This window comes from Dermacentor andersoni, chromosome 4 (genome assembly GCF_023375885.2).
Source record: "Dermacentor andersoni chromosome 4, qqDerAnde1_hic_scaffold, whole genome shotgun sequence".
Lineage (NCBI taxonomy): Eukaryota > Metazoa > Arthropoda > Arachnida > Ixodida > Ixodidae > Dermacentor > Dermacentor andersoni.
Genome location: NC_092817.1, coordinates 130596003 through 130610502, shown reverse-complemented (window position 1 = coordinate 130610502; position 14500 = coordinate 130596003). Strand labels below are relative to the sequence as shown.

At 46.6% G+C, this 14500-nt stretch overlaps 1 protein-coding gene and 1 pseudogene across 1 annotated transcript in view; both read right to left on the bottom strand.

Moving 5' to 3' along the window:
- Positions 1 to 5813: 5813 nt before the first annotated feature.
- Positions 5814 to 7831, bottom strand: LOC140217243 (uncharacterized; annotated as a pseudogene).
- A 2424-nt stretch (positions 7832 to 10255) lies between these two features.
- The window catches only part of LOC126537811 (uncharacterized), a 156371-nt gene continuing 152126 nt past the window's right edge, over positions 10256 to 14500 (bottom strand). The window contains exon 4 of the mRNA XM_050184898.2: positions 10256 to 13395. Coding sequence (XP_050040855.1) covers positions 13173 to 13395 — 223 coding nt within the window. The 3' untranslated portion in view covers positions 10256 to 13172. The remainder of the gene's footprint in view (positions 13396 to 14500) is intronic.

The following is a 14500-nucleotide window of genomic DNA, read 5'->3' as shown; positions in this document are numbered from 1 at the left end:
GGGAATAGAAGAGTTTGGAACAGCTTTACGTTATAACGCCCTGTTTCTTATGCTGTTTTCCACCTGTTAGTTACGCCAAACCAAATAAACTGAGATGGGACACCAGCAGAATGTCACGAGTAATTTTTTTTTTTCCCAATCGGCCACATTTTTCTTACCTGCCCGCCAGCAAGATCTAACAGTAAACGGTATGTATGTTGCTATGCGGCAGAACAAAAGTAAACGCTCAGGCTACGCCCACTCAGAATGATTTCTTTGGTGCGTATTGTTACTTGGCGCTAATTTGTTCGAGCGCATGAAACTGTGCACAGAAGCGCAACGTGTATTCTTCGCGTGTTTGCATGAACTCCCTGTATGCTGCACCACGCGATTCTGGCACATCGAGTTGCAGGTCGCGTTTCTCTTCATCTTTCGCGGCGAGCGGCGATGGAGACGCTCATTGCCTGCGGCTCGTGATGAGAGCGCCCGCTCGGCTTTCGCGAATTCAGCACGCTCGGCGGCGCAAATCCGATTTGCCGGCGTTCGCCGGAGGTTTGGCGCGTGTCGCGTGCCTGTTCCGCCGACAGGGTTATGCGATCTGGCTGTGTGTATATCGCAGCCGGAGTGGTTGCGTTCTCCCTACGTTCTCCGTCTGGAGATAGTTCTACTCCTATTGCGTTTCTCTTTGTCGCGCTTCCGCGTACCACGAGCTATGGGGTCACGAGGTTCGGCAAGCCGTCGCAGTGCCCGGGAAGGGTTTGTCGCTGAATTAATGAGATCCGGGGTCGACAGGCCGAGAGTGCGATTTGTGCTCTTCGGCCGACTGCAGCTGTAGTCTTGCATTCCGCGTCTTCCCCTTGCGTTAACGAATCCCGCATCGTTTTCCGTTTCGCGAAAAGGTACGCTCTTGGAGACGGACTGCTCCTGGGCTGCCCGCTTACGCTGGGTGCAGTGCTTGAGAGCTGAGAGTACCTAGAAGGGTACCTCAGGTACTTTCAGAAGGGTAGAAGAGTACTTAGATGAACTTGGGTTTCGTCCCGGATTAAGTTATAAATGTCACGAAACAACTGAAATTTCTCTCTTCTCCAGTGAAAGGAAGCACTCTCTGGGAGAACGGAGCATAAGAAAAGTTTCTTTTAATTATTATTCTTTGAAAATATGCATCGTTTAAATTGTACATTCACCAAAGGGAAGTCATGCGACAGTTTGTAAACGTTTGAAGGTTGGCCTTTTGATCGTCTCCCGAGTATATGCTTGGATTCCAGAAGCTTCCTCCAGTAGATCGTCTAATTTCTACTCGGTTGCTTCCTGTCCTTACGTCGGTGGTGGCTTTATCAACAAGAAGTAAAACTCATGTAGAGCTTCTTATAATATGGAATGGTTTCGTCCCTACTGACTAGGGCACGGCTTTGTTTTGTACCACTATACCCCTTATTCCTATGGTAATATGCGTTTGCTAACACGGTGCTGTTATGTACTGCGTTGTCGACTTCAAAAATACCTGTCAGTTTCCTGCTTCAAAGGTACAGCAAGTTCCGTATACAGCCAACGCTTATATAAGGAAGCGCTTGGGGCCTTCCAGATTCTTCATTGTGCAGGTAAACTTGTTTTAAAGGTCGCAGACCGTTCCAGTGCGTCCAACTAGGGAAAGTATTTATTTAGCAAAAAACTGAAGAAGGGCTTAGTGAAATGAGTGCCTAATTTTTTGTGCACACTTCATTTGACGGAACACGCGATTGCAGCTGACTTTACTTAGCGGAGGTTCATGGCATGCTTTGCGGCTAAAAGTGTAAGCGAACAAAGGTAGAAATTGCGATCGTCGAATGTTGCTATTGAATCCCTCGCGGTCAGATATTTTGGCTCGATGGATTCTTCAATGATCTCTACACTGGCATTCGCGTCCTTTCCGACCTAGGTGGCTTTGATGACGCCGTCGGTCATCAGTTACGATTAGAGAACATACATGACAAGCAGAGCGGCAGCACAATAACACTATAGCTATGTGGCGTCGTTACAGCTGCCTCGTATGCTGTTTGACGAAGAGCTTGTCTCAAAGTAACAAATCAGCCGCCAAGGACGCCGCAATTTCTTCTTTCGTGCACAGGCAAATTCATCTTAACGGCATATACAACCTATATAAAAGATAGGAATACAGCCGTGACTATCAATCCTTCGTTATACAAGGCATTTCGTTGTGGAGGTGTTTGACTGTAAACGTTTCGGCATGGCGCCCTCTTAAGAATGAAGCCAACTGTACCGACCTCTCGCTTAACTAAAGAACTGTAGCTAATTTGTACAGCTCCGGGTTGTTACTGCACCCAATTTCCTCAATTAAGAGAGAACAGCTGCTGTTTTGAAGCGCCTTTGCGCTCGCCGTCTTTGCGTCAAGTTCCGGAGAGCGTAACCTCTGCGTAAAAGCTCTGCGTTTCACAGGAGGTATGTATACGTGGCTAGTTAATATTAGGGCAACATAGGTTAGTACCAACAAAAAGCGGAACTGCACACGTGCACGGCTTGTACGTCGCTTGTACATCCGCGTCATCTACTCCCTCACGATCAAGTTATTCAAAGCCTAAGCCAACCCGGTGACGTGTACTATAGTACCATCGTTTTAATGGAAGATTTTTGGCTGCATGAAGCCAGCAGTGGGACTGCATGCCTGCGCAAGTAAATTAAGCGTTCTGCTTGCGCAAGCAAAACAATAACGTGATGTATAATTGGAAAGTCGCAAATTTCCCTAAAACAACGTCAATTGGTGGCGAGTAGATAAGACATCTGCATACAGTAAAATTGTAAGTCAGGCTTACAAGCGAGCGCGAGAGATAAATACCGTATCCCAGTCGTTTTTAGGGAGACGAAAGAAGCCACTGAATTGCGACAGTGCAATAAAAAGAGCATAGTAAATTGTATGCTGGAGGCATTATGCCGATCTGAATACTTATATACGCACTGTGGCATTCGTACAGGTGGCACTTGCATGGAAGTAAGACAGCTAAATTCAAGCGTCATTTATGTCCACCTCCGCATTTTCTTTCAGCTTTGGATTTCGTAGTTACAAGGGGGATGGGGGCTGCTGTCGGCATTGTTTTTACTAAATTGTTGACGGTGGCTTTTCGTCCAACAACAAGGCACGCTCTTGTTGTAACATTGCTTTGCTACTATAGATGGCATATCCGTTTCTGGATCGATCAACTTTATCGCGATCAGGTTGTACAGGATGAATGAAATTTTTTGGAGCTCCCTGAAGGACCACCGGTTCATCTACAACGCAGCATGATGGCGTGTTTCCTACTGCAAACCCTGTGCTGGAATTCGACCACCACCGCATGTATGATCACTGCTTTGTTGTTGTCCCCCCTACATAGGAGATACAACTCGTCGCTTCAGAGAGTCCCGGAAGCGCTACGGAGGGTTCTAAGAAGGCAGTGAACTTCGCTGCTGGCATAAAGTGGTGCCAGGGGCGATAACAAATATTTGTACCTACTAGAAGGCGTTTATTTCTGCAGCGTAGCTTCAATGAACCTTTAAACGAAACTGTTAGCACAGCAGTGAAGAAGTGAAAGAACTTGTCGAATACACCATTAGCGCCCGCATTCCAACCTCATTTGTATATTTTTTTTCCTTATTTATACACTTATTTCCAGAAAGAACTCATTTATTCAAGCAACCAATTGCTTTATTCTTCTTTGAAGTGTTTGGTGAGCATTGTCCACTCTTTTCCGAGTTATCACTCTTGTCAGACAGACAGACGCTCGTCGTCTCATGACCAAGAATGATCCGTCATAAAAATATATACAGTCAGAATGGTCACATGACTTGTGTGAGAACTGGTCAAAGGAAATAAAAGCATAGCGCTTATCTCAGCGCGTGTGTGTTGCACAGGCACACACAGTGCGTATGAGGATCACGTCACATCTTCCCCGTTTTACAAGCACTGTGTGCCTACCAAGAAAGGAAAACACTCTACAAATCAGTCATCAATGCCGAGTCTTTTCGCCGCTCGTACGACGCGCCCATATCGCGTCGTTCTTCGCTCTGGTCTCGAAGTTTCGTCCGGTGGAAGGGTCTCTTTGGTGTCGGACGATTGCTTAGCCGCGATGTCCTCGTTGTCGGTCGTGTCCATTGGCAGGCTGCTTTGTTGAGGCTGTGTTCGGCCACGACGGGACTGGTTTCTCCTCCGTTTCGGAGCAGGAACAGAGTGCGTCTGTTTCTGCGTACGGTCTTCCCTGCAGTCTGGACCCAGTAGGATCTTGGTGTTGAGGTAGGATGAAGGACTGTGCCCTCGGCGCATCTGTCTCTCAGCCATTCTTGGTTGCCTGAGGATAAACTGGGAAGAGGTCTCGCAGCATGACGTCGGTCAAAATACGTCTTTTGTTTCTGTCTGCATTTTGCGTCCGGCTTTTTCCAAGAAACGGTTACCACTCGCGGTTTTAACACGGATGGCATGCATGGCGCTCGTGAGCGTAAGCGGCGGCTCATTAGCAGTTGCGCTGGACTATAGCTGTATGGGCCCGGTGTGTTTCTATAATTCAGCAATGCAACGTAGGGGTCCGGCGCTTTCTTCAGTAGTCTTTTGAGAGCCCCTATCATGCGCTCAGCTTACTCGTTAGCTTGTCGGTAACGGGGGCTCGTTGTGACATGCTTGAAGCCGTATTTTCTTGCAAAATCAATGAAAGCAAATGAGATGAACTGTGGGCCATTGGCTGATATTACCATTTTGGGGATCCCGTGCCTGGCTAAAATGCTTTTCAGATGCTGGATGACCACCTGTGAGGATGTTCCGTGATACAGTAGCTCCAGCTCATGATACCTGGTGTGGTAGTTGACAACAACAAGATATACAGTTCCTTTCATCTCAAATAAATCAATTCGGATTTTCTCCCATGGAAGCTCCGTTGCTTCAGATGGGATCATCGGTTCGGAAAATTGAGTGCGCTCTGCGGCACAAGCTTGACAGTTGGCTACGGTTGTTGCAATTTCCTGGCTAATTCCTGGCCACCAGAATGATTACTTAGCGTTTGCGTGGCAGCGGACAATGCCTTGATGCCCTTCGTGGATTCTCTGAAGCATTTCTTTCCGCAGAGCTCTGGTTATTACTAGTCTGGAGTCCTTTAGAAGCAATTGCTTGCAAACCGTGATGTTACCGCGATGCATCCAGAACGGTTTGAGAGCTTGCGGTAGCCGGTCTTTTGCGGGCCAACCTTGCATGCAAGCTTCGAGCAACGATGCGCAGTCGGGGTCCGTTGCCTGCTCTGAGCGTATGCAGTCGAGCATGTCATTGAGAGCTCATGTCGGACTACTCCATTCACGTGAGCTGAGACGTCAGCTTCCGACAGTTCCCCGATAGACAGTCCCGTGTTCATCACTCTGGCTCGAGAAAGAGGGTCCGCTGTAGCGATGGTTTTACGCGGGACTTATGTGAGCGTGAACGAGTACCGCATAAGATGCATTATGAACCTATGGATTCTTGGTGGAAGAGAATCGAGAGGATCGCGACCCAGTAGCAGAAGGAGGAGCTTGTGGTCTGTCTCAAGTAAAAACTTGAGGCCCCTCAGAAATTCGTCGAAGCGTTCTGCTACCCAGGTCAAAGCCAACACTTCTTTTTCGATTTGTGAATACCTCTGCTCTGTTTCCGTGAGCGATCTCGAGGCATATGCTACTGGACGTCTTTCGCCAGATATCTGATCCTGGTGTAGTGCGGCGACAAGTCCTTGCGAAGACACGTCCGCCGAAACTATTGTCGAGTACATGGGGTTGTACCTTGTCAGGCATCTGTTCGAGCTGAGAGTAGTCTTGATCTTCACAAAATCTTCCTCTTGTTGAATTCCCCAACACTACTCGTTGCCTTTGTTGAGGAGGCTGTGCAGAGGCGCAAATGTAGACGCAGCATCAGGAAGAAACCATGCGAGGTGGTTCATCATGCCTAATAAATAACAAACCTCAGCGACGTTCTGGGGTCGAGGCAACTCCTTGATTGCTCTAATCTTCTCAGGATCTGGGCGCACACCATTGGCGTCAAGGATGATGCGCAGGAATGCTACTTGCTCAACAGCGAAACATTTTTCCCTATTAAGGGTTACTCCTGTTTGTCCCAATCGGTCGAGCACGTTACGAAGGCGGTTGTCATGTTCCACTTTGTTCGTGCCGTACAACAGAATGTCATCCATGTAGTTCAGTACACCGTCTAGGCCTTCGACGACCTGAGAGAACATTGAAAAATTTCTGGTGCGGATGTGGTCCCGAAATGCAACCTGCGGTAGCAGTACCGCTCATACGGCGTAATTAAAGTGGTGAGATTTTGACACTCTTCGGAAAGCTTTATCCGGTAGAATACAGAATTCTCGTCCAGTTTAGAAAAGACCTTGGCTTCCTGGAAGCTTCCCATAACTGGTTCTACCGTTGGTAGCTGATGACGCTCCCGTCTGACAAATTGGTTCAGTTGAGTCAAGTCGACGCATATCATTACTGCTCCAAACGGCTTCATTACGGGTACAATAGGAGCGCACCATTCTGTCGGTTCTTCGACCTTTTGTACCATTCCTTCTCGTTCTAGCCTGTCCAGTTATTGCTTGACATTTTCCTTCATGGGAATAGGAATCCGTCTGGGTGCAGGCAGGGCGTACGGGGCTGCATTCGGCACGAGACGTATGGTATGTTCTCCAGATACGGAACCCGTGCCTTGGAATATGTGAGGACACCTGCTTACGATGTCGTCAGCAGTTTCCAAGTCATCTAGGAAGCGATCGATTCCTAGGGCTTTGATAGCTGCTGGTCCCAACAAGGGTGTGCGCAAGTTGTGCACGACGTAAATGGTCTGCTTCGAACAGTTGCCTTTCCAAGCTGCTTCAGCGTCAAACTTTCCGATCGTACGGATGCTTGCATTGTTCGGTCCTTTAATATCACCTCCTTTGTCCAGAGGACGCGGAAGTAAAGGAAAATTTTCCCCGACGACTGTCACTTTCGCTCCCGTATCTACTTTCATGCTTATGGTCGTTTATCAGTACCGTGACGAAGCGTTCAAATGGTGGGTTCTCAGATTGCTCGACCATGCCAACAAATTTGTCAGGCACGGCAATGTCGCCAAGATGACCGTCTGTTTGCCTCTTTTTTCGGCACGCCTTTTCGAAGTGGCCCAACTTTCGGCAAAACCTGCATGTTTCTCGTTTCGCTGGACAACTGCTTCTCGGATGAAATGGTCCGGCGCTGAAATTGCAGAACTTTTCACGATAAGCTGGCTTCTGATCGCGTGCAAACTTTTTCCTCTTTCCAGGGATTTTCTCGGCATATACTGCGGCGAGGCAAACTTCTGGGATCGTGCCCTCTTGCACTTTTAGCTCGGCTGGCTGTTTCTTTACCGTTTCGCTTGTACGCGCTTTTGCCAAAGCAGTGCTCAGCGTGAGATTGGGATCCATCTGTACTTCTTCCGAGAGTAGCTGGTCTCGTAGTCGTACTACGAAGCGGTCTCTTATTAGGCGTTCCTTCATTTCTTTGAACTCGCATCTGTCTGCTAGCCTGTTCAGCTCGGCTGCAAACTGATCTACTCTTCCAGCTGTTGGCGGCGTAGATTAAAGCGAGCACTCTCGTGCCTTGAGTTGTTGGTATGGACGAAATAGCCCTTAAATTTTGACTTTACGAGGTTGAACTCCTTCATTTCTTCGTCTTTGTCGTTTAGCGACCGAAGAACCTCCCGTGACTTGCTGACCATTGTATAGAGAAGAGTCCTTACTTGTACTTCGTCTAGCTTCTGATGTAGTCCGGATGCGAATCTGTAGTCGTCGAATTCGTCCATCCAGGCGGGCCACTCCGCAGCATTCTGGAAGTCGAAGGGCCTAGGAGGCTTGAGCCCCGCCATGCTGAAGCGTTGCGTGACGATTGTCACCGGGAGGACTAGCTCTTGGGGAAGCAGGCGCTCGTTCGCTTGTTGACGGGCTGTTGCAGCGCTACCAGAGCTACATGGTAGTCACCTTTGGCATAGCCACTTCTGACACCATGTCAGACAGTCAGACAGACGCTCGTCGTCTCATGATCAAGAATGATCCCCCCCCCCTTTATTGTTCCTTCATAAAAATATATACAGCCAGAATGGTCACATGACTTGTGTGAGAATTGGTCATAGGAAATTAAAGCATAGCGCTTATCTCAGCGCGTGTCTGTGGCACAGGCACACACAGTGCGTTTCAGGATGACGTCACAGAGAGAAGAGAAACTTGATGAACCCACATGAAAGTGTTTTTTGTTCTATTGATTCTAAGGCTCATGAAAATGCCACTTTTTTACATCCCTGCAATGGTAGTTGCTCTGCGTAAAAGCGTTGCCCCTTCCTGTTTCAGGCTTGTCTACCCAGAAAATACAAAGTATGTTATAGGTGCAGGGTACGAAACTGAAAGAACGCGTTTTTTGGCGCTGTAATGCCGTATTCACCAGCTTTCCATGAACGTCGTCACAGAAAAGGGAGAGACCAAATTCAGCTTGTAAGCCTTGAAGCAATTCGTTTAAAGCTCGACAGGAAAATCAATGAGCTTCGGTAGCGAAACAACAAAAAAAAAGGAACATTCACTTTGCTTAAGTCAAATAGAGCCTGTGAATTCGCGCTGCGCTTCTAAAAGGAAACGTGCAAAAAAAAAAAAAACGCATGCCGGTGATATGTAAGCACCCTGAATATGCAAATTTCCCGAATCCTAACCGTTGAGAAAGCTTTATAACGTTTCTCCACCTAAGTGTACTGTTACTTTCGGGGCAGACAGGCAGAAGGTGATGGGAAGGTGCAAATCCAAAGAACCGTGTAAAAATGTTTACTCAGTTCCCTTTATCACGCGGTTTTCAAGTAAACGTCCAGACAATTTTTCTGACGGGTATTACAATTGCTTCTCCCAGTCTTTCGCTTCCTTTTTTTTTCAATTTTAGGAATAACATTATTATAACGCAAGAAAATGCCCGGAATGGTAATCATTGCGTTAAGTTGACGCTGAAGAGAAGGGAAGCCCTCACAGCAAAATCTTGCCAGCTAAATTTTATGACGACAAAGCCATTTTGTTAGGGCTGCCAAGCTGGCCATAAAGAAAGCAACAAGATGCAACAAAAATTATTTTACGAAAGACTTATAGCTTTGTAAATGTCATGCGTGATGTTCAATTCTCTTTCAAAACATATTCAATTTACTCAAGAGAAAGTAGAACTGAAGATTTTTGTAAGGTTGTACAAGGAGTGGAGAATCAACGAAATATTCTTAAAAATATAGCGACAAGATGGTAATGGACGATATACATGTAACAGGAGCTCAATGGTTTCATCACACCTACTGGAATCGCCAGCCTGGCTGTCGGCCAGAAGTTCATATATGTGTACATAATGCATGCCAATAAATGCTCATCCAATGGACATGGCGGAATCTGACATGGCGGAATCTATATGAAGCTAAGCTATACTGACTGGTGTTAGCTATTTCGGGCTATATAAAGACGGGTTTAGTTTGGTTTATTGGAGCTTGGTTAAGGGAGGGGAGGGGGAGGTTCATGTTGGAATTGCAGTGAGACATGCTCATATCCTGAAGAATTGTGCAACAACGGGTACACACCATGCCACATTCAGAATGGCTAAATAAAATATGTCTTCCACCAAAAAATCTGGCATATGTATATTTCACCACTGCTTAAGAAATTGGTGTTCCTTATAGATGCCCGCCAGCCGAAATTAATTGGTCGAGTATTATGCAGCAAGTAATATTTTTTTCTTGCGCAACACAGAGGTCAGGGTACAAGGGTTATGAAAGCCACTTCACGAGTGCTTTGAAATTATATTTCTATATATATATATATCCACATATATGTCCGGCTAGATGGCCGATCCCAAAGCCAGGAAGCCGCGCCATATCCGCGAATCACGCGTATCCTACTAAAGCGCGTGATTGATTTACGCTCACGGCTGTCGGCGTTGCCGGTTAACGTGTAAACCCAAGGCAACAGGCTGCAGTTCCATCAACTTCAAAGCGAAACTTTCTTCGGTTAAAGTATCTTTCTTTGGTTAAAGAAAGTTTCGCTTTGAAATTGATGGAGCTGCATTCTGTTGCCTTGGTTTACACCTTAACCGGCAACGCTGACAGCATCACTGTAAATCAATCACGCGCTTTAGCATGACGTCTAGGAATATCTGGCGTCCGCAACTTTACCGTGAATTCACTTAGTCACTGTTGCGTGTGCGAATGTGGACTCGTTCCTCTTTGAGTTAGGAATATTGTTAAAACAGAGGCATGGAAGAAAAGATAGACTGAGACTTCTGCTTCAACAGACGAACAGTACATTTTATTCTGGCAACACTGATCCTAACCGGCACAAACACTGAGTAGAACTCTCTAAAGGCGCCTATATTTACAAAATGCAGCGCAGGACAGAAAAGGAGAGCGGCACTCTACAGAAACAACAGTACTGAAAGGGTAAAGCAATGTATATAATACAATGAAATCATTCTTTTTATTTCATAAATAGCATAATGGGAGCCAAGCGAATAAGTACATCGGACAGAACACTTAGCTGGGTGAAGTGAAATGAATTTTCTAGCGACAACGAATATCGTACCGTCATCTCCGACGTCGCGCGCTGACGTGACCAATTGAAACTCGTAGCTGCTAAAAGGGTATTCCCGGGTAATTCCAAAATGAACAGCTCCACAACATCCACGCAATCTGCGCAACACATCTTCAATAAATATAATCTCAAGACATCACAATGTAGAGCATAACACAATGACATCATCATAAGCATCTCTCACAAAAGACCCAATGACAGTCGACTGAGGATTCGCGGCGGGGAGGTTTAATGGAAAGCATATGTTCAAGCCACTCATCGCACGTATAGGTGCACAGTCGTCTGAGACAGAAACGTTGACGTGTAACGCATCGGCATAAATTATTCAATCATAGCCGACGACAGTCTGACAAACATCGCACTGCGGGTTTGTAAGCGTTAAGAAGCGTGCCCCATTTGTTTGCTTCTTTTTTTTTTTTTGTTCATCGCGCGTAGCCGCCCTGATAAGAAAGCACGAGCCCACGGTTGAGGGCTAACTGGAAGCAATCGTAAAGAAAGCAAGAAGACGCAGCGATGCAATCTGCAGTTTTGCCCCGTGCCGACGATGTGCCCGCGCTAGCTGCGTTCGTTGTAATTCCTGCACGCATTATTTAGGATGCCTCTTATTAGCATTAAGTCCGCATTCGCAGGCCTCGTGTCAGATGTTTTTCTCAATGAACGAGCACCGATGATTTCCCATCTTCTGCAAGTATGTGCTCAGCCTTGTCCGGCCCTTGCCAAAGCGCTTGCCAAGTGCACAAAGCAAATTTATTTTCAAGAAACATCATGACGGAGTATTAATAAATGAGGTTGGACAACGTTCTAGCCGATTCTCTTGAGTGTACCCCCTTGCAGCCAGGATTGGCCGATCTGCGCACCTTATACCTTCAGGAGCGGTTATGATCCCCTGAAAACGAGCGTCCTATAGCTGTATTAAGGACGTTCACGTTTCGGCTACAACATGTATGCGGGGTTATTATAAATATTTTTCGTAATGTAAAGAGAACGTTCTATAATACGGAGACACACATCCGCACAATTTCAGATTGGAACGCTCTGTGGGAAGCTCTGGTGAAATGTTTAGAAGCCGACAACACTGAACGCTTTAGAATTCTAACTCCGGCGAATTAAGATGTAGAAAACGTGTCGGGTAAAATAGAGAAGGAGGATTAACTATTTTTGTTTTTACATTGCGCACCGTTTCACACATGTTAACGGGTGGCATTTGCAAAAGTTTTGATTTGCGCTCGGCGGCAAGTGCTTTAGCTTATTGCTTTATTCGGTACGTGACGTTAGAAAGCTTAATTACGCGTCTATTCACTAATTATTTACCCTGCTGCTGTATGAGAAACACCTCCGCTGTTCCTCACGGGAAAACCTCCAGCATTTACTCATTTATTCAAAGCATCAGCGATATATTATTGTGGTTAGCCACTCCAGCCTGTTCAATTTACCAAGACTAATGTGCTCGTGAACGTAATATCTATATTCTCTTACAAGCCAATGACAGCTGACTCTGCCTTTGTAGCCAACCAAGACTGGAGCGTTTGCCATGCCATAGGTGGAATATAAGGAAATGCGTGTGATATCTTCTGGCAACCTCAACATGCCCCAAGACGTCTTTAAACCTCTTTCTCCAAAAGCCACGAGACAACATGGTATCTACGCCGTAAAAACCACGAACGAATAGTCGTGTGAAATTGCGTTTCATTCAACCCATTCTCCGTTCACAAGAATCGTAAAACAGCCCAATTTCTACGTGGAATCAGTGTGCACAAGCGTTTCAACTTCATCTGAAAGCACTTCTACCAGTTTCGTACTCGTAAACTAAGAAATATATTTTGTGCCTTTTTCTTTACGCACCTGTAGTACACTTCTCATGGCGTTGGTTGTCGATGCATTGGCGCCATAACAATTTATCATCACTCCAAACAGTCGGTGTTGGGCACATCGTCGGCAATTGCCAAGGCGCTCACAATAAAGCGTCACACATGTCTTTTAAAGCAACATATTGTTAAGGAACCAAAGAAAGGAGAAGCCTCAGCACAGCAGTGGTAAAAATAGAGAAAGAGGGAAACATGGGACGCTGCGAGTGCATCGTGCACAGAAAGCACTGTAAGAAGCGTGGTGGACTGTTTCGTCTGAGGAAAAGTGTTGAGCGCGGCAGTCCCTCATTGCTTGCGATATCCAGGTTTCATTGTTTGCTAACCTTTCACCCATGTTATTTTCATTGGTCATCGTCACCTCCGGCTCTCGCTAGAACTGCACTCGTCTTTTTTTATTATTATTTTATTTTTTATTCGTTATTTCGACAACTACAACATATGCTTGCGGAGTAAGGCTGTATCGTTGATTTTCCTCGTCTTATTTTTTTTCCACATAAGGAAAACAACTCAGTGTTCTTTTTTTTTCTGGCTTTTCAGCAGTGAACGTTGCTTTTTTTTTTTACATAGATTCTGCACTTCACTTAATAGCCACTGTGATGCGTAAACGCCAGCACCACCACCTGAACGAATAGCGTACGAGGGCTATGGACGAATCGGGGGCATTTTCGTCTTACAGCGAGTACTGAACAAATGCGTCGAGGTGGGTGTCTTAAAGGATGGGCGAGATCGAGAAAAGAAGGAAGCCGTTCTATATCCTGATGAGCTGGCCTGGCGACCGGATCCTTGGCGCCGTCACGTCGGGCGTGGGCAGTCCGGTCAGGTAGTCCTCGAGCGCCGCGTCGTCTACAAGGTTTTGGTAGAGGGACGACGAGGAAGAAGTGTCGGTGGCACCCGATTGGCCACCGCGCTGGGACGGCTGCTGCGCCTGCTGGGACTCTTCCAGGGAGTCGAAGGAACGCTTCCTCTTGCCACTGCGCATACAACGGAGAAAAGGACGAGCGCTGACGTCACTTGTGAACAACAGTTCTATGTCCCTCCAAGCTGAAGACCCCACTACAGTTGCCCAATGCGCAGTGTATGTATACCGTATACGTATGCTGTGCACTGGGTAATCAGCCGGGAAAAATAGCAATGCTCAGGGTTATTGAATAATCTGGAAATACTCAGGGAAAACTCAGGGAATTGGTGCTGCCATGAGGGAAAATTTGCTGCAATTTTATTGAAATGGGACGAGAGTCGCGGTAATGCTGGCTCGAATAACAGAGAGGAATTCTAACGAATCGTCTTTGACACCGTGTCGTCAGCTGGAGGACCTGCCAGTGTAATGTGTGTTAACGATCGATTTTCTGAACGCCCAATGATTCAGACGGCTTCGCTGCACCACCACGTGCCCCTATAGAGCCAATGTGTGAGAACGTCTCAAATTTCAGAAGCAAGAACCCTTCGCCGTCCGATTTACCGTTTCTTTTTTGCCGTCGCCACTGGTCCGAAACGGTATTAATTAAAGCCACCACCACAGCCTTTTTTATTACATCGCCGTCTGTAACCGGCGCTCTCATACGCAGATCCGCTGGCAGCCATAGCCACCATTGCGGCAACGCTAGGCATACCTGCTGCGACGTTTGCTATTAAGCTTATTGCCGTTCAGTGCCGCGTTTTGAAAAAAAAAAGAATTCGCCGCTGTCAACAATGGTAGCGATTCCGCCTTTGAGGTCCTCACGATTGGCTTCGAAGTTCGGCTAGCACAACGCGTGACATAAGGCCGGTTTCAGAAAGTCAGCTTCGCCTTAGTACACAAATGTTGGGCGCTGGAACCTACGCAGAACTATTGCGGTGAAGCATAACAAGTGCGGGAAGGGGCATTTGTCACGAGACACAGTGTGTATTCCTTAATTATACACGTTTGCGGCCGCCATCTTCTGTTACATGCCCAAGGAGTGTACTGGCATGCCTTAAGAGCTTTTTAATATGTGCCTATGGTCAACTGAACACTTAAAGGCAGTAAAAGCATGCATTCATTTTTTTCTAACTGCTCCATTTTTAGGATGTGTTTTCAGCCCTTAGGCGATACAAAAA